Consider the following 20,761-nt stretch of genomic DNA (forward strand, 5'->3'; position numbering starts at 1 on the left):
GATAAAAAATAAAAATAATTTTAGACATGAGAAATTCATTATGCTGCTGAAGCAAGATTCATCGAGCACCTTGCGTGCATAACAAACTTCTCCAATATTTAAACTCCCATTAATAATTTTGGTCATAAGAAATCTCGTTATGCTGCTGAAATGAGGATCAATGTTAACACAAGGTTCTTCATAGAAAAGTGCTAGTGAAGAAAAAAAATGTTTGAGAAAATTGAGGAAAAACAAGCATTTGGACAATAACATACTATAATTGCTGAAATTGAGACTCTATAGCCAACATGTTCTTTGTTATTGGTTACCAGCATGGCGACGATGGAGATGACAGAGGAGAAAAAAATATGGAGCAAAAAATACAGAGAGAATAAGAGAATAATAAGATAATTTTGTATTTTTAAGTTTTATTTGTTAGTCATTTTTGAGTATAATATCTATTTGGTTCTTTTTAATAATTTTGATATGATTGATTTTTTTTATTGATTAAAGTCTCTTAATGATACTTGACACTAATTTTTTCATATAAATATACATTGTTTAATTTATTTTCAATGTATATTTTATACAAATAATTAATTTTAATATATACATAGCACGCAATTATAAAAATATATACCTATCGTAGAGTTTTTTCTTTTCTTTTTTGGTGTTCACCTATCAATCTATCATAGAGATAGAGTTATATGCGTGAGTGCTTTAATTCTTTGAAGTGAAATGGACTGAAAATCCGAAAGAGTGCGTAGTGAACCTTCAAACGGAAATACCGTAAGTAAACAAACATATAGGTATGTAGCATATATAATTCATGAAGCCATCAACCCTAAGATTCACCATTTTAGTTATAGAATTCTTACTAAATTAACGAATAAAAGAATATTTAAGTCTTCATTGTTCACGGGAATGGTTGCTTAAAAAAACTATAGCTATATATAATAGTTATATATTTTATGATGAATTATGATCACATATAAATCAATGAAAAAGGTGATATTGGTCAAATATTTTAAAAAGCGGCCAACAGTTGGGACGATATATAGTATTCATAAGATTTATTTCCTTCATTAACAAATCTTTTAAAAGATCAATTTTGATACAATATTAGTATTTTATATTGGCATTCAACTATACATAAGACTTTTTTTTTTTAATAGATACATAAGACTTTGAGATAGTAGAATATTAAAATGAAAAATTTTTGTTAATTAGTGTGAGAAGATGTATTAGATATGAGTAATGCTAGGGAGCCAATGGCCTAATTGTACAATGTGTACAATGGGCTAAATCTTTGGTCTATGAATAAAATGAACATCACCTATACTATACAGAATAACCATCCGGATACCAGGATAATAAACATCTCATGATTTTTCGGATCTAGAACTCTAATACAATGTCATGAAACCACTCATCTCAAAAGCGTAACCTGACAGGATAATGTAACACTAATAATCATATCTCTAATATTTCCTAAACCTCCATTGTACATATTGTACATTTAGGCCTTTGGCTCCCTGTACTTTCTCATTAGATATATGTCTAGTGTCATTTGGGAATAATTTCTCAGTTTACTCTGTTTTTTTTTTTAAAAAAAAAACATTACAAGCCGGGTTATGTTAAACATAAAATTTTGAGATAATCCCAAGTGCAAATACATTATTTTTAAACCACGCCCACATTTCAGTTTTTTTTTTTTTTCTAAATAATACACTTAAGACTCCCAGCATTTCTAAAGATTTTTTATTTTATCCCTCCATAAAAGTTTTTGACAATTAATTGTTCGTCAAAATTTATTTTTTTAATTTTATCCTTTTGTTTCTCATATTACAAACCCCTCTCTCTTCCTCCAACCCGCTATTGCCGCCTCCACAAATATTTTTGGACTGCAAACACTTGTTTTAAAAAAGAAATATTAAGTTCTCCTAAGTGAGTAGTTGGATAAGGTGAAAAAATAATTATCTAATTAAGTTTGAATCAAGGTGTTGAAACTTATTGCATTTAAAGTTATAAATTAATTAACTCTTCACTTTTTCTTTTCAAGGTATCTCCTATTCTAGTAAAGTAAAAACTAATTCATTATGGATCTGAATTTTATTTAAAGATCTGTTATTGGCCAATAAATTATTGCATATATACAATGCATGATTTGAAAATTTCTAACACTTTTTTAAATAAACGAGTGAACTGACCAAGTTAGTTAACTTCTCACTTTGTTTTTTTAGGTAATTTCTTGTTTTTTTAAGTAATAAATCCTAAACCCTAAACTTCTCTCTTTGTTATTTTACCAAATATGATTTTTGGACACAGCTTTAACAAGGCCGAAGCCCAGCCCAAGCCAGTTTCTAACTTTTATTTTGGTTTTTGGTCAGGACTTTTACTATGATTTCCAAATAGCAAATAATGACACTTCTTGGCCCAATAGAGGTCCAATAAACATTACCTATTTTATTTTTTTTGTCATGACCATTACCTCTTTCAATTGGTAAATTTATCCTATTTAAGCTCAAAAAATTCAGACTACGCTTTGTAATTGTCCAAAAATTTCATCCGGAATAAAAAGAAGAAAACAACCAAAAAAAAAAAAAAAAAAGAAGAAAAAAGAAGCATCTGTTGTCTACCCGCCACGTAAACAGAGAACAACCGCCTTAAAGGGAACCTATTTATTCCCTTCACCTCTCTTTCTGTCTTTTTGAATTTCTATTTCCAAACTGATTAACTGACGACAAACACAAAAAAGTCAAAAAAAAGATGCTGAGGCTCGCAGCAAAGAGACTTACCGGTGGAACGGCGTCGTTAGAGGCGGCGTCTCCGGCTGCTGCTACTTCAGTGGCACGGCGGTTTTACCACGAGAGGGTGGTGGACCATTATAACAACCCACGCAACGTCGGTTCCTTCGACAAGGACGACACCGGCATCGGCACCGGCCTTGTAGGTGCACCAGCTTGTGGTGATGTCATGAAGCTTCAGATCAAGGTTGATGAGGAAACCGGCAAGATCGTTGATGCTCGCTTCAAAACCTTCGGTTGTGGATCCGCCATCGCTTCTTCCTCTCTAGGTTAGTTTTCTTTTTCGTTCATATTCATGATCGATTGAACTTTTGTTGAACTAGTTTGTTGCGAATATGCGAGCTTAGATATAATTATTTTGGTTTTAAAATTTAAACTTGTGATTATTTTTGTTATTTAGAAGAGTACGAAAGGAATATTGGAGTTACAAAGGCAAAAAAGAGAGAGGAAGGGAAACCCTAGGGTTCGTGAATTTTGATATGTGGAGTGATGGTTGTGATCTTTTATGATGTAGATGAATATTACGTAGCTTCTGGAGTGAAAAATAATTGAATAAATAATAATAAAAAAGGGAAAAGATTGGGAGATTACTGGCGATGGTTCTGTTCTGCTCTGTTCTTAGTTTCTGTTTCTCTCTCTCTTTTTTTTGCAGCTACTGAATGGGTTAAGGGAAAGCAAATGGAAGAAGTCTTATCCATTAAAAACAGGTAAATATCTTATCTTAATTGCACTTGCCTTGGCTTGTGTATTTGGTGAAGTTTGTGCCAGTTAATTTAATCCTAATACGAGAAATGAATACCTACGTAATTGTGGCATGTTTATGAAATTATCATTCACAAATAGTAGTAGTAGTATTATATATATATATATATATATATATATATATATATATATATATATATATATATATATGAGAGTAAAATGAAGTATTATGTTCATCATCGAGACTTTTTTTAGTCTCTTCATTTTTGTTGAAGGGGTATGTTATTCCAAAGTATGAAGAAAGTTATTGGTCATGGCAAATTTATGTGGTTTTGGTCCCGTATGATAAACATTTTTTTCTGAAAATTGGTATAATAGCAAGATAAATTCCATAGAAAATGAGTTTTTGCTTGTTTAATGCTGAAGACAACATTGGTCAAATGCATCATAATATTTTTTGGTGGTTTGATGGTTGAATTGCTAGCTTCAGAAGAGGATCCTTGGTGAGTCTAATGGCTGCGTAAGAATATGTGCATCTTTTGCTGATTAGTGTTTTGAACCTTTTGGTCTGATGGATAATTTACCATCTTCAGGAGATTAGTTCTGATTTTTAACATGGTCATGCTTTCATGATTGTTAGTTTGGGATTGTGGTTTGGAGTCTTTTGACCCGACTTATGGTTATTGTCTACAGTGAAATTGCAAAGCATCTTTCACTTCCACCAGTCAAGCTTCACTGCAGCATGCTTGCGGAGGATGCCATAAAAGCAGCTGTTAAAGATTATGAATCAAGGCGTGCTTCCGCAAATGGTAGCGGAAAGGCCTCAACTTGAGATAAATCTGCTAGTTTCTCTGTTTCTTCATTGTCTAGACTCTAGAATTATGAATGATGATGGAATCCATCATTAGTGTGATTTCTTGATGGTATCAAATCAATGAGTTACTTGTACAAGAAGATAGGAGATAATCTTGGTTAGAGCTAGCCACAGCTAGATTGTATTATATTTATAAGAAATAACGCCAAGGTAAATACCTCTGTTGATGGGTATGTATGTTATCTGCATGGTTTGTACGCAATAGAATAAAGTGGATACTCTAATAAAGACTATAATTATCTTAATGTGAATATTTTTTTGACCTTCAGATGATGGATTGTAGGATTAAATTTTAATGTTATAAAAGTGTTATGTTTATTTAAAGTGTTGTTAAATAAATAAGTAATATTTTTAAACAAAATTGTTTTATGAAAATTGTTTTTGGCATCTTCGTTTAAGTAGGTATTATAAAATAAAGTAGAGCTACACAGTAATTACAGCATAGCACCACATTTTGACACTTTCCGGTTATACTGTTTTCCTCTCTTAAAGAAAAAAAGAAGGGAAAAAAAATGCTGAGCGGTGTGTGTATGAAAAATGCAGTATGCTTACAAGAAAATAGAGCAAGATTACTATCAAATGAGACTGAACAAGACAACTAGTTTTGGTTAAAATAATTTCTAATATCTTATTAAATGGGATTATAATTCAACCAAAAAAAAATGTCGCGTTGGCAATTGCCCTGTTCAATCATCTCTTTAGTTCAATAACTTATTCGTTATATACAAATATAACTAGACAAGAAAGGCATGTGATGCTAATGAGTTATAATTCAAATGGTTTAGGTCTAGTTTGAAAAAATAATTAAATTACTTTTAAAAAATAACTTAAACAATAAATGATTATATTAAAAGTAACTTATAAATAAGTTATTTTGTATTTGAGTTTTTAATTTTAAAAGTACATATTTTATAGAAATGTGATAAAAAGTAGTGGCATTATGAGAGAAGTCATTTTTTTTAACTTCTCTATAAGCTTCTAAATAGTTTTTTAGAAAGCTGCAATTTGGTTTTAAAAATTGTACTAGACATTAATACTACTACTTTTCATAAGTCAAAAGCTCAAAAAAATTACTTTAGAAACTTCCCAAACGGTCCTTAATCTCCCTATACTCACTTAAGAGATTGCGAGTTCGAATCTTTCTTACTAAAAAAATAATTATATGCTTCCGGAAAAAGGTGCATCCCAAAGTGGGGAATTCATTTCAACGGTTGCTATTTTGCGAGCATAAATCTCTGCACTTACGATGATGTTTTTGTCTCTCATATGTCTAGAACATAGTCACCTAAACAAGGGTCAATTAACAATTATTCTTGAAAAAGACATCAATTATGACAAAGACAAACCAAAAAAATCTGAAACGCCAAAAGAAAGTTCCAAAACTAAGCAACGCTAGAAACACAAGACAACACAAAAGAAGCTACAGCGTTTAACCATCAAGGTATGGTCCACACGGTCTGTAAAAGCAAAAGTAGAAGACCACAACAACATTCATTCCTTCATTCACTTCCTAATTCTTCTCACACACACACAACCGCAGCCTTATTACGCACACAATCCAACAAGAAATCAGTGATAAAGGACTCATAACATGGCAGCTTTGCATAACCAGGAAAATAGTTGATATCAATTACAAGGTACCTCGTGCAATCCTTGGCATCTCTAATCACATCAATATTGAACAGGTTAAGCCCTGTTCTTTCCCTCAAAGCTCTTGCCAACTCCTTTATCAAACTCTCTTCTGGCATTTCAGCTCTCTCAATATTGCTCAAATGATTAGCACCATCCCCTACTTTAATACAAAAGAATACACATATCAGCATTGTATTGTTAGAAATATAATCATTCTTATCTTTTTATCTAATCGTTCGATTTCTTCGGATAAGTCGTTTTATAACCAAAAATCTTGTCAAATCTATAGTTGTGTTTATGAAAAATAAAAAATTGATATTTGTTAAATAACGTAACATATTTGATTAAATTATTATTTAACGATTTTCAACCGTAAACTTTAAGTCACTGCAAGAAACAAATACGTCAATTATTACCATTGTTATCTTGAATGGTGAAGTTTGATATCTGAGAGAATTTGAGGGTACCCGCCTTGGCCTTATCTTCTGGTATGTTAGGCAAGGACGTTCTCTTAACGCACCTTACATGTTCCCCAGCAACATAAACCTTGAACACAACGCCGCCATGGTTCACGAACTCTTGAAGCACCACCGGGGTGGCGGCGCCGCCGGCGGCGTTCTTGTTCAACGTTTCTCGGAGCCCTTGGGCGTCGAAAACCAAGCAAAGCTCGTGAGATTTCATGGTTCCATCAGCATACAATGGCTTTGCAATAACTGGGAACCTCAAATTCGAACCCATTACCATTTCCTCCACTGAGTTCTTAGTTTTCTTCTCATCATCAACGACCACTTGGTACGGAACACCAACGGTGGCGTTTTGGAGCGAAAGTGGCAACTGGGACGCGGAATCAAGCATTGAAACGCGGTTTTGGAGTTTTTGAACGAGGTGTGGGGGATCAATGATGATGGTGGTGGTGGTGGTGTTGGCGCCATGTTTAGACAGGTATTCGTGAAAGTTAAGGTTGTTCCAATGTTTGGGTTGGAGCTTTTGAATGATGCAATGGAAACGAAGATGAGGGTGTTGTTGGATCAAGGGCTTGTTGATGTCGATTGGAATGAGATGGATGCCTTGTTTTTTTGCGTGGTCAATTAGAGAGGGTCGTATCAAGTTCTGGATTTTCTTTGGTTCCAAAGCATAGCCTATGACATAGCTCTCATCATGAGTTTGAGTTTCATTTTGGGGTGCTTGTTCTTGTGGCATGTTTGGAAAAATGAAGATTGGAAATTTGGAATGAATGGAGAGTTAAAAGTGGAGGAAGAAATTAAGATTGGAATGTGGGATATAACAAGTGTTAAATAGCGGCACACACTTGTATATGAAGCTCATAGATGGCTTGAGTTGGATGCAGAAAAAATATTCTATTTATTTTTTAAATTTAATTTTGATGTAATGTCTATTAAATTTTATTTTATTTTTATTTATTATTTTATTTTTTTTAGAAACAAAATTTATTATTATTATTATTTTCTTAAATTAATTATGCTTATCTAGAATTCTGTTGTTTTAGCTTATTTTAAAATTTAAAATTAATTTAGTGATTAGTATAAATAAACAGTATTATTCTTTCAAATAATAACAATATAAATAAAAAATTCATCTTATTTTTTTATTCTTTTATAATTTTATTAATGTCAATATAAAATAATTTTATACATACATTTAATTACATAATATTATATCAATAAAAATAATTATTTTTTATATTAAACGTATAAATGATTATTAATAGATCAGTGTATCAAAATTAAACTTTTATTTTTTTTGTTACTAGATATTATTAATCAATTTTTGAAAAAAAATAAGCTAAATTCATTTAAAGTTATTTTATTATATATAATAAATATATCATTATAAATAATATATACAAAAAATTATATATTATTTTAAATAAAATTATTTTAATTATTATCTCCTTAATATTATTTTGAGTTCTTGAAATTTATGAGATCACATTACGATATCTTAATTAATGTGTAGTGATAAGTGAATAAAGTTGTGTGATTCAGTGAGGTGGTTTTGTTGAACACACTATGAGATTCGAAAGTGAAGGGTCGGCGGTGCTAGATCCAAGGAACTTAACCTTGGAATAAAAGTGTAATAAATTTTTAGTGGAGAGTCAACGATGGCGGTGATAATGTCTACGTTGTTCTTTCAATCCGGTAACGTATATAATTTTTTTATAACCGGTTATTTTAATATCAATATTTTTTATTTTATTAATTAAAAAATTAAATGTATAATTAGTTGATAATAATGTTTTTATATAAATATAAAAAAAATTAATATATAAATAATATTATTGTTGTTTTTTATTATTTTCTTTTTCCAATATTCATTCTTATTTGCGTTTAGAAATTAATATAAACGATGTTATTATAGCTAGATGTTTTGAACGCGTAGTTGTTAAGGATATAAAGGGAAAAAATTAGTAGTGATGTATTTATTATTATTATTATTATTATTGGATAACAGATATTAATAAAAATTTCTATCTTTTGGTGACTTAAAAAAGATAAAGCAAAGGAAAAACGAGATTGCTACACATACAAGCAATAAGGCTTTACAAGTCTTACAAGCCCCAAGCCCACAAACATTCCAGACGCGCACTAATTAGATTGAATAGAGCGTAACATTCACGTGCTCCCACTCAAACGGTTACGCTTCGCTTTGAGTAAACCACCCCTTAATGGCAGACTCTTCCACTTCTCAAAGCAATTCAAAGAAAATGCAACCCTTCCATTTTCGAGCAAAATTCGAAAATCAAGATATACAACTCGTCGCTAACCTTTGAAACCTCCATCAACACACCATCAAACTCTCGATCAAGAATCTCCAGAGAAAACAAAGCTATAATACTCAAGGTACGTTACATTACGATTCCTGTATATTTTCCAGATTACGAACTAGGTTTTACTGTTCTTCTACGTTGTTGTACGTTTCACTGTTCTTCTTGCTCTACATCTCATTTTACAGTTTATAATGTTCTAGGTTTTACTGTTATTCTTGCTTCTATGTTACACTGTTCTTCTTCGTTCTTGTAGGTGTTACTGTTCTTGTTGTTCTAGATCTTCTGGTAACTGATTTTTGGGGTATATTCCGTAGATTGGTGGGTGTATATGGAGTAATTTCTTGGGTGTATATGGCATAAAATGTAGGGTGTATATTTCTGAACTGATATACTGTAATAGTCAGCACTTGCTTATATTTGCTTGTCCATGGGTGTATATTGCTTGACCTTGTAATGTTGCTTGATATTGATGCATGTTTGAGTGATACCTGACTGATATATATGGATGTATCTGAATCATATCTATGGGTGTATCTTACTGTTATCAATGGGTGTATCTGACTCATATATATGGGTGTATCTTACTGATATCTTTGCGTGTATCTAACTCATATATATGGGTGTATCTTACTGATATCTTTGGGTGTATCTGACTCATATATATGCGTGTATCTTACTGTTATCAATGGGTGTATCTGACTCATATATATGGGTGTATCTTACTGATATCTTTGGGTGTATTTTTCATTTCAGAGAAAATGGCAGCAAGAAACCAACCTGAAAAAAATGTAAGAACAAATATATGTCTTACATGAAATCAGTTTTATATAATAGATATATATCTGACTATAATTTTATTTTTGTCTTACAGCAAACAAAAGACCTTAAGTGTGCCACACATCTCCTAAGTGATAAATTCAGAAACATGAGTGAGGAGAAGAAGGCGATTGTGAGGGATCTGGGATTCGGTGGCTTGATGCACATCCCACCACTAAGGGTGCATCACCAACTGTTAAGGGAGCTGGCTAGCAACTTCAAATTGGGGGAGAACAGACTGGAAACCGGATACGGTTCTTTTAAAATTACCCAAGAAAAATAGGTCATGCGCTTGGCATCAACGCAACAGGTAACTCGATAAAAATTATAGGTGTATATTAACTGATGGTTGGGGTGTCTTTAAATTGATGCTTGGGTGTATTTGAACCGATTTTGATACTTTGTTGTTTTCCTTTTTGTAGGAGATCTGTTTCCTCAGAAAGTGGATTATAAGAAACTTTCTGAGGATGACAAAGTAATTTTTAGAAGATTCCAAGGTAAGACCCTCAAAAGTCTTACAGATGAGATGATGGATATTGGCATTGGTAACGAAGAGGATCGCCTAATGTTCAAGAGGATTTTCATCCTCTATATACAGATGGCGTTCCTTTTGCCAACGACAATAAACAAAATCTCGCCTGTACACCTGGCCCCAATTTTTGAGATGGACAGCATAACGGAGCGAAACTGGGGAGGGCATGTTTTGACCTTTATCGTCAAGGGCATAACCGACTACAAGGAGAAAAAGAAGAAGGCAATTGATGGCTGCCTCTTTGCCCTGATGATAATATTCTTTCATCTTTCTAAAAATAAAGGCAAGAAGAGGGCTGAAAGACCGCCAAAACCCTGGATTGCCAACTGGAGTAAGGAGCAGTTGGTCGAAAGAATGAATGCAGAAACAGAGGAAATTTTGGTAAGTTGAACATAATATGTTGGGTGTATATTTATTTATCTGAATGCTGCTAAATAAATTATCTGATGTTTCAGGGGATTGTAAAGATGGTGCAAACAAAAGAGAAAATGAAAAAATAGAGAAAACAGAAAAAAAACAACAAATCAAAAAAACAAAAAAAAGGAAGGCATGTTCAACATCGTCTTCGGAGGAAGAAACAACTGATAGTGACAGTTCTACCTCTGAGTCTGAGACTCAAGAAGACTCGGAGGATTCAGCAAGAAAACAACCCAGCAAAAAGGAAAAAAAGTAAGTACCATACTTGGGTGTATTTTCTTTCTCTGGTTGGGTGTATTTTGTGGAACCATTTGGGTGTATTTTGTTTATCAAGTTGGTTGTATGTTGTTTACTAACTTGGGTGTATTTCGTTTGTTGTGTTGGGTGTATATTGTCCATTCAGTTGGTTGTATCTTGTGCATTCATCTGGGTGTATTTTATATCTTTAGTATGTTCTAAATAGTAATTGTTTGCCTTTCAAAATGGACTCCAACAAAAGGAAGAAGAGTCAAGAGGATTCAGATTCTTATTCAGAATCCGAATCAACTGATGAGTAATGTTCTGAAATTATTACTCCTTTCTTTTGGCTTCATTATCAAGATTTCGTGTATTAACTGAAGTGTCTCTTATTAACTTATAGAAGCGAAGAATCATCACCAGTGGAGAAGAAAAGAAAAAAGAAAAAGACATAAAGAACACCAAAAAAGTAAGCACTTCTTTGGACAATATTCTGTGATAAAATTAATTTTTTATTTCTGATTCATACTTGTTTTTTCCACCCAGAACACAATCCAAAAAGAAAAAGGTTGTTGCTGAGCATTCATCTCCTGAAGAAGATCAATCCTATGATGGGTATAGTAATACGTAAGCTATATTACCGTCATCATCATAATTATTTTAGTTAACATCTTCTTTTATGAATGTAGGGAGAGATATGAAATATCAAGTGAAGATCTAGATGAATTCTTAAGGGAAAACGTTGAAAATTCTGATGGACAGAGGTATGTCTTGATGGGGTGTATATTTCAGATTTTAGTGTGTTTTCTTTGCTAATAATTGTTTCTTGTTTCGCAGAGAGAAGGAACCTGACATGCGATCGACAGAAGGTCGCTATGTCTCTTCTGAAACGTAAGATGCTTTATTTAATAAAATCTTTTTATCATGATTTACGTGTATCATATTTTGTCTGAAATAACATGAAATCTGTTTAGAATACCGGACGTGAACTTGGGAAGTGATGATCCTTCCTCTCAAAGACACACAGAACAAAGTAGTGTAAACAAGCCTGCAGAGAGCACATAATTTCTCTTTCAAAGAACCGTTAATTTTCTTCTTTTATTACCTTCTGCTTCTAATTTTGTATATATTTTTTTAGAAAAAAAAAAGCCCTTTATTATTTTATTTAAGAAAAAAAAGGCAGAAAAAAAAAGCAAAAACTGCAAGTATGTAAGTTCTCAAAAAACAAAGCCTGTCTTCCTTTTGAATTGTTCGGGTGTATTTTTTGACTTTCTTTGGGTGTATTTTAGGTTGAGTCTGGTTCAAGAGTCAGCGAGTGAGCCGGCTGATTCGAATATAATGGTTGTGAGGGAAGAAACACCGTCGGACGTGCTTGCAATGTGAGTTTTTCAAGAATATCTTGCACCTTATAACCTTATTATTTTGAAAGACATTGTTAACTTTTCATTTTTCTACTTGTTTAGAGTTCCGATTCAAGTTTTCGTGCCAGTGTCCCAAACAACCACTGTGCCGAAATTTGAAGAAACACCTGAGACAGATTTTGAACCAACCCCTGTGCTACAAATTGAAGGAACTACAAAAATGTAAGAAATAGTATTGGGTGTATATTTGTTTTGAGTGTGGGTGTATATTGGGTTACAGTTCGTGTGTATATTGGGTTACAGTTTGGGTGTATATTATTCCTGAATAGTTTTTTTTCGTCATGATTAATTTGATGTGCCGTGCAGCACTCTTGAACCCCCCACAACAACTTGAAGAAAGCACAGCCACACTTCCTCCAGCTCCATCCAAAAGGTAAGTTCATTAGAATAAAATCAATGTATGGGTGTATATTGGGTTACAGTTTGGGTGTATATTGTTCCTGTATAGTTTTTTTTATGTCATGATTAATTTTCTGTGCCGTGCAGCACTCCTGAACCCTCCCCCCCCCCCAAAACTTGAAGAAAGCACACCCACGCTTCCCCCAGCTCCATCTAAAAGGTAAGTTCATCAGACTAAAATCAATCTTTACTTATAATCCGTATATTCTTACTCTTATAATACGTTATACATGATCACGCAGTTATCCAGCTCCAGAAGACGCTGCTGCGCTGTTGATGATGGCACGGACAACATCGTACATTCCTAAAACAGATCCGATGCCATCATTCAGCCTTGGCTTCACTGATTCCAGCCAAGAAGAAACAACAACGCAGGAGGGAGCGTCAACGCAGGAGGCAGACAGGGGAAAAACTCCAGAAACTACAATTTTGCTAGAACAATTAGAGGATTTGGTACAAAAAATAGCAAGCAGTGCGGCGAAAGAAGAAAGTAAAAGTCCACAAATTCAAAAGGAGACTGGCGGAGAAAGTTCTGGGAAGTTTGAAACTCCTGCGGGAATATATCAGATTACGGATGATATGAAAGAAAAGTGCTACATCTGGGCGACGCGAGTGAAAACATACGTAGATGACAGTACTAACGAGTTTGACAACCTGTGCACTCTGATTGCCCAAGACAATTACATTTTGAATAGAATGCACCTTGCATCGCTCCAGGAAGAAAGTTATATAGAATCTGAGGTAATATTAGAATAACATTAATGTTTAACAACAAAGTTAACTGCAATGTTTATTAATGTAAATTGATTTCGACATATATTTCTAGATTGTATCTGCCATGTGCCTCATCCTCAACCAGAAAGATGATAAAAGGTTTCAAGAACAAATATACTGTCTCCCCCCTGATATTGTGGTAAGTGTTATTTCTACAAATTTTGGCTGTATTTTCTGTATTCCTTAGGGTGTATATTCTCTGATCAACGGGTCTGTTTTTGTATTCATTTGGGTGTATTTTTTACGTTCAATTGGGTGTGTTTAAGGTATTCACTTGGGTGTATTTTCAGTATTTCATTTGTTGTTTCACAATTGTTGCAGAGCATGGCCGTTTCGAAGCACCCAAACGGGAAATTCATATCACCTAAAACTAATAAAGAATTCAGCGTGAAAGACTACCCAAGTTTTATTCCCTTCATAGATGCAAAAAAATTAACTTCGCATCGATATGTAAGTTTTCATTTGCTAAATTTGTTAGTATCGTTCTTTACTTATATGCCAAATAAAATAACACACTGTTGAAATGTGGCAATCCTTCAGATTTTTGCACCTGTTTACTACTCGGGCCATTGGTGGTTATGGGTGATTGATACAACAAAGCGGATATATTATATACTTGACCCGCTACACAAGAAAGCTCCAACCGAGGAGAGAAAGCAGCTTAATAAATTCACTGTAAGTTAGCTCTGTGTTCTTTACTTTAATAGATAGGTGTATTTCAATTCAATATAAGGTGTATGTATGTTTTGCTTTGGGTGTAAGTATGTTCTCCTTTGGATGTATTTCATTCGGGTGTATTACTGATTTGTTTTGTTGTTTAAGGGATATGTAATTTCAAGAATGAGAGCATATGCCGGCGGGGAACCTCTGAAAAAAAGGAGAAGGAGTTGGAAATTAATCCAACATACGTTAAAATCTCAGGCCAAAAATCAACGTATAAATTTCTGACTCTGAACATTAAACTTTCCTAAATGAGATTTGTAATTTATTTTCTTCGTTTTCAGCTATGACTGCGCTATCTACGTTATGAAGTGGCTTGAGTTAATTGAGCCGGAAAATATTAAAAGGGGGAAGTATGAATGGGATAATTGACCACAGGTAACTGTCTTTAAAACTATATAACTCTGCATTACCTTACTGAATTAATATTGTTGTTTAAACAGAATATACTTTTTAATTGTAGGAGGAGGTGGACCACTACAGAGTAGAATATGCCTCGCGGATACTATTCAGTGAATTGAATAAAGAGAGAGATCAAGCAATTAGAGCGAGTAATGCAATAAGACTGTCGAAGCCATCGTCAGTATTATTGAGTCCATTTTGTCAGATTAAGTCTACTGATGTAGAAACTGAGTAATCTAACTACTAGCTAGGTTGTAAATTGAACAAATGCTGTAAAAATTTGCCATTTATAAACAACTTCTATTCAATGAAAATTTTTTCCATAGTTAAACTGTCTGTACTGTATTCAAAAGCTCTGTATTACAGGTGATAAACTATGAAGGAAAACATCAAGGCGGATCTAAAACACAAATTATAAACTTTTACACCCAACCGAAGTTTAATATACATCCAAGATTGCTTAATATAAACTGTCTGTGCTGTTAAACTGTCTGTGCTGTATTCAAAATGTATGAATTACAGGTACTATAATATGAAGAAAAACATCAAATCAAATATACACCCATACCCTGGGATTTTTTACACCCAAAAGAACAGTGCTTTTACACCCATATTCTGTAACTATACAGCAAAAGAGTTATCCCCTTCTGCTGGTACCCTGAACTGATAATTCATAACATGTCCTTGATATTGGCTGGAATTTGAATGCACCACTGATGCGGCATCAAACAAGTGTATCTGAATATAAGAAACTCACATATTAGCTAAACTATTAACGAGAAAAATAAACTCAATCACCATAAATTTAAAGAACATTACTTTTACCTCGCTTAAAACTTTCGTTTTCTTCTTCTTTGTGGTATTTGCGATCTGTTTGTCCAACTTTGAACCTAGCCTATTTTTTGGACGTCCTCTTGTTCGAATCCTTGGCGGGCTTTGAAGCTCGTTAATGGATTCCAAGTTGGCGTCTTCGTGGGATAAAGAAGATCCCCTTCCTTTTGGCTTTTAATGATTCCATCTCAGCCATGACGTTATCATACGCACGGTGCAGAATTGCAGTCAGCTCCTCCGATTTGGATGCAAATTCGCAAATATTTTGCGAACGAAAAACTAATTGGTCAAACCTCTTGCTTCTTGGCTCCAAAAGTGGCTCGTCGTGGCTGCTCTTGATGTGTGTGTGTCGCCTCTTTACCTTCTTGCTCCATCGTTCCAGTATATATCTCGGTGACACTTGGCTTACTCGTTCAAAGCTTAACACGCTTAGTGCGTGACGGCACAGTATCCCTCTCGACTCGAATAATAAGCATTGGCATTTTACCTCGGCTGCGACTGAGTCGTAAGTAACCACAAACTTGTTGAATATTGAGCTGGAAACTTGTTCTCCGACTTCGTATACTGAATAGCCTAGAGCGGAATTCGTTAATCTGGTGATGCAATTCGCCTTTCCTCTGAATTGCGCTTGGACTTCCCTAAACTTTTGATGAGTGTACACATCTTGAAACTGAGCTTCAATGGAGGATTTGGTTGCACACGGTATGACCGTGTGAAAATCTGCAGCATCTGATTCTCTCTCTGCTTGCTCTCGGCTTCCGAGGCAATTATCGTATTGTTTGACGAACTGAATAAGCGAGCTGTTCCGGGTGATAAACTTGTTAAAAAATAAATGCATGCTCTCACTCCTTTGTGTGCTTCTCATCCCTGCCCAGAAGTGGTGATCCAGATAGATAGGAACCCATATATGACGGTCTTCATACAGATCTGCAGAATACACCCAAACACAGACTATAAATACACCCGAAAAAACATGCAATTTACACCTCTGCTGCAGATTTTAAACAAACATTACCTGAAAGTCACTTGTTGTCCGCAAGACCAAAATTCAGCAGAAAATCATTCCAATTCCTATCGAATGAGTCTTTGTTATGAGAGTTCCAAACAACTTGGCTCATTTCTTGTTCAATATCTGCATGTCCCTTGTACCCGTTTAATTTGCTTGGAATCTTCTTCATGATGTGCCAAATACACCAACGGTAAATTGTTGTTGGCATACAGGCCTCTAAAGCCCTTTTCATTGATGCGCATTGATCGGTGAGAAACCCTTTCGGAGCGTTTCCTCCCATGCAACGAAGCCAACATTGAAATAACCATTTGAATGATTCAATTTCTTCGTTTTTCATCAAAGAGCATCCGAGAAGTGTTGACTGACCGTGGTGATTCACCCCGACAAAAGAACCACAGACCAAATTATACCTGAAACAAATTACCATAGTACAGAATGCAAAATCATTAGGTACACCCCAACAAATGCTTCGTATACACCCAAAAAAACAGCCAATATACACCTCTGCTGCGGATTCATAAAAATACATTAATTTAGCATCATAAACAAGGGCAGTTTGTTACCTGTTTGTATTATAGGTGGTGTCGAATGAAATGACGTCTCCGAAATACTCAAAGGCAGCTCTGCTTCTTGCATCGGCCCAAAAAGCCAGCTTAATTGATTGATCCTCCTCGAGTTCGAGCTCAAAAAAGAAATTCTGATTCTTCTCTTTCATTCTTAACAAATATTTCCCGAATTCCTTTGCATCTTCTTGTTCGGAAACATTCCGCACTTCCCTAGTAATGTAATTCCTCACGTCCTTTTCGATAAAATTTAACTCGCGGTGACCCTGGCAGGCGCAACAAATGATTGGTAGGTTTTGCTTGGTCTGATACCGGCCTCCTCGTTATTCTCTATTGTACGACGAATGGACATGCTTAGTTCCCTGTGCTGTTTGAGCATCTCTGCTTTACTTGGACAGCAGGGGTGTGAATGATCCAGCACAACCTTTGAAATGATCCAAGCACCGACATCCTTCAATGTGTGTATATAAATTCTTGCAAGACAGTTTAAACCGGCTGTCGGATTGGTCTTCTCGGTCGGAGATATTTTAGATTTTCATTTTCCCTCTCTGCTACATGTAATCAATTGATTCTTAATCTCGTTTCCCTTCCTATTTGTGCTCCGAACTCTTGTAGAGAAACCTGCAGCCTTGGCGTAGTTCCTGTAAAATTTTCCAGCATCTTCAAGGGTGGTAAAGGTCATTCCAACCTTCGGAACAAGCTGGTCATCAACAACCGAGAGAGGCTGCAGAATACACCATGTCAAAAACTGTAAATACACCCATAGATATGATTCAAATACACCCAATCATGTGATACACCCGAACTGCAACAACTCAACTAAAATGACAATAAAAGCCATAAACTGTAAATACACAGGCTGCAGAATACACCATGTCAAAAACTAAAAACACACCCAATCATGTCTGATATAATACACCTGAACAACAACAACTCAATTAAAATAACAGAAAAAGCAGTAAAGTGTAAATACACCCACACTTCTAGCAAAAATACACCCAAAAAAGATCTGATCTACACCCGGGCGTCTGCTATAAATTCCAGATAATTAATCTAAAGTAATAGATTACATTCAATCCACAGATTTATCTTCATGCATTATTTTGATAGTCAATGTTCACCCACACATTGCTATACAAATTACTGCAACAAAATTCATAGTAATCCTATGTAAATCAAACCTCAGGAATTTCGTTAGATTCAAATTCATAGTCCACTTCGCCTGGATTCAGCTGACAATCTGAGGTTGAATCATCCATTATCTTCAAAACGAGTTCAAAATTTGATTTCAGAAAACGAAAAATCAAATAGAAAACGAAGCTAGAGTTGCACAGAGAGAGGAAGTAACGTAAATGACGAAGAACATACCAGTGAGAAAGGAGAGGAAAAGAACGATCGAGAAGAAGGAGGGAAGACGCGCGAGAAGAAGAACGAGCAAATCTGAAAATAAGGAGAACGAAGAAGGAAACAAATCTTTTAAATTTGGTAGTTATATATACGCGGGATCTTATATAGCGCGTGTATTAGACGTATGTGTAGCAGCACGTTTTTGGGTTTATTCCTTAATGAACTTGTAAAGCATACAAGCCCTAATGGCTTGTATGCGGAGCTTTTCTGTTATCTTCCCTTCCATCTTTTTTATTATTTGAAACGTTCCATTTTTAAGAGTTTGGTCCAATTTAAATTATTAATATTTTTTATTATTTTTAAAAAATATATTTAATTATATATGAATACATATATCTCGTTTACACGTAAATGAGATATATAAAAATTAAAAAACTACACATATTTAAATTACACTGTAAACGAGATACGTCCAAAATTATCTCATTTATAGTCTAAACTTCATAAAAGAGGAATATTTATTTGGGTAAATATTTTTAAATTATTTATTTTCGTAATTATTATAATTAATTTATTTATTAAAATAAAAAATCCTTTGCAAGTCCCATGAAAGCTTTCACTAGCAGCAACAAAGAAAATCGTTTTTGGTTCAAAATTTTGTTTCTTGTTGATTTATTATAACTCGTACATGATAGTTCATCAAGGGCTCTTTTTTTATTATTATTATTAAAGGAGTCTACTTTGTATTAAGATTTTTGTTCATTGTTTATATTTAATTTTTGTTTTGGTATTTGGTTATAATTTTTGTATTTTTTTCATAGAATTCGGTTTTTTTTAAAGGTGAGATTTTTTTCATGTTATTAAAATTCTTGTTAGGATTGTGCTATTATTGATAAAATCGGTTTTTTCTTGATGATTTTTGCTGAAACTGAAAATTATTTTCGGGACTATACATTTTAATTTTCGGGATTAGAGTTTCGTTTTCGTCAACTATACATTTTTGGTACTTCAAGAGTTGATCATTGGTTTTGCGACAATGATAAAGGTTTCTTTTTCTTCCCCTCTACAATGTCAAAGCGGAAGTGAGGAGGAGGGTGTTATGAGAGCAGCAGAGACTACAACGGTGTCGTTTTATTCAATGCCACTCATAATCATACCCTAAAAAAACAACGTTGTTTTAATGCTGACTTGGAACTTAACGTGACAGGTCAGCTTTTGTTAACGTCATCCGTAATAAAATTAATAGAAGAACTAACGTGACTAAACTAGAATTTTTGAAGGACAAATTTAATTAAAAAAATTTTTAAAAATTAAATTAGAGATCACGTTATCTTTCAAAAATTAATTTAACTATTCTACATTACTATTTAAAAGTGTAGAATCTCTTGATGCTAGAAAAGCATCCAAATTATTTGTTATGCATATAACCTCACAAAAACCACAATTTAAATTAGAACAAGAACGCACCAAATAGCAAAAAATTCACAACGAAACATAGAAGTATAAATTTTTTATTTAGAAAATGTATATTTTTTCAAAGTTTAATAGTAAAAACATTTGTATGTGTGTGGTGAAAAATATCATAAATTATTCTGAATCAGTAGGTCGAATTGTTATAAGTGAAATTTATTTGAGATATACTCTCTTTTGTATTTTTAAATTTTTTTTATCGAAAATAAGAAAATTCGAATTCGTAATCTTTTAGGTGAGTACGGAAAGATTATACTATTTGAGTTATAATTCATTGGCCTTTTGTATTTTTAGTTGATGCATTGTTATTTAAGAAACAAATCGTATATTTAATTTTATAATCAAACTTTTTAAGTAATTAATTAAATTTTATAAAACTATAATAAACTTACATTTACAACTAAAAACAAAATGCATATAAAAATATAAAAAGTAAAGTATCGTTTTTATCCCAACGTTTGGGGTAAGTCCTATTTGTGTCCTTAACGTTTAAATCGTCCTATTTATATCTTTAACGTTTATAAAAGTGATTCAATGTTATCCTACTATCAATTATACTAACAAATCAGATTATATTTTTCAATTATTCTCACTTGGATGTATTCATTCTCAATTAGGTTTCACTTGGATGTGTTCGATTTTAATATTATACCCACTATTTGTATTTAGATTCAATTATGTTCCTAGAAAAATGAATTATGTAAATGTTGTAGGAATTAGTTTCAACATTTGATGAGTTATTTTTCGGAGTAGATCATCGATTCTATCATAGACATTTGTATTCTAACTTCAAGAAGAGATTTTTAAAACTCAAACTAAAGCGCTCATGATGTGTAATTGACGGCAGGATAACATTGAATCACTTTTACAAACGTTAGGGATACAAATAGGACGATTTAAACGTTAGGGACACAAATAAGATTTACCCCAAACGTTGGGGACAAAAACGATACTTTACTCAAATATAAAAATAAAGTGATTACACATTTAATGAATTTTTTATTTTGATTATTATGTTTAAAATTTGTAATTATTTTAGTA

At 33.5% G+C, this 20,761-nt stretch overlaps 2 protein-coding genes across 3 annotated transcripts; one reads left to right on the forward strand and one right to left on the reverse strand.

Annotated features, from left to right (window-relative positions):
- Window positions 1-5,629: 5,629 nt before the first annotated feature.
- LOC112784965 (inositol-tetrakisphosphate 1-kinase 2) lies at window positions 5,630-7,280 on the reverse strand. 2 transcript variants are annotated; one of them, XM_025828353.3, is made up of 2 exons: window positions 6,411-7,280; window positions 5,630-6,154 (listed from the first exon to the last, which is right to left on the reverse strand). In XM_025828353.3, the coding sequence occupies exons 1-2, from the start codon at window positions 7,192-7,194 to the stop codon at window positions 5,883-5,885; spliced, it is 1,056 nt and encodes a 351-aa protein (XP_025684138.1). In that variant the 5' UTR covers window positions 7,195-7,280; the 3' UTR covers window positions 5,630-5,882. The 2 variants fall into 2 exon arrangements, with proteins under 2 accessions (XP_025684138.1, XP_025684139.1); XM_025828354.2 differs by having other exon boundaries at window positions 5,630-6,151; window positions 6,411-7,261.
- A 3,749-nt stretch (window positions 7,281-11,029) lies between these two features.
- Window positions 11,030-14,735, forward strand: LOC140183235 (uncharacterized). The gene is made up of 11 exons (XM_072231260.1): window positions 11,030-11,100; window positions 11,622-11,675; window positions 12,074-12,163; window positions 12,248-12,338; window positions 12,449-12,455; window positions 12,512-12,578; window positions 12,847-13,345; window positions 13,431-13,517; window positions 13,700-13,765; window positions 13,919-14,053; window positions 14,562-14,735. The coding sequence occupies exons 1-11, from the start codon at window positions 11,030-11,032 to the stop codon at window positions 14,733-14,735; spliced, it is 1,341 nt and encodes a 446-aa protein (XP_072087361.1).
- Window positions 14,736-20,761: the final 6,026 nt, after the last annotated feature.

Source organism: Arachis hypogaea, chromosome 20, assembly GCF_003086295.3.
Source record: "Arachis hypogaea cultivar Tifrunner chromosome 20, arahy.Tifrunner.gnm2.J5K5, whole genome shotgun sequence".
NCBI classification, from domain to species: Eukaryota; Viridiplantae; Streptophyta; class Magnoliopsida; order Fabales; family Fabaceae; genus Arachis; species Arachis hypogaea.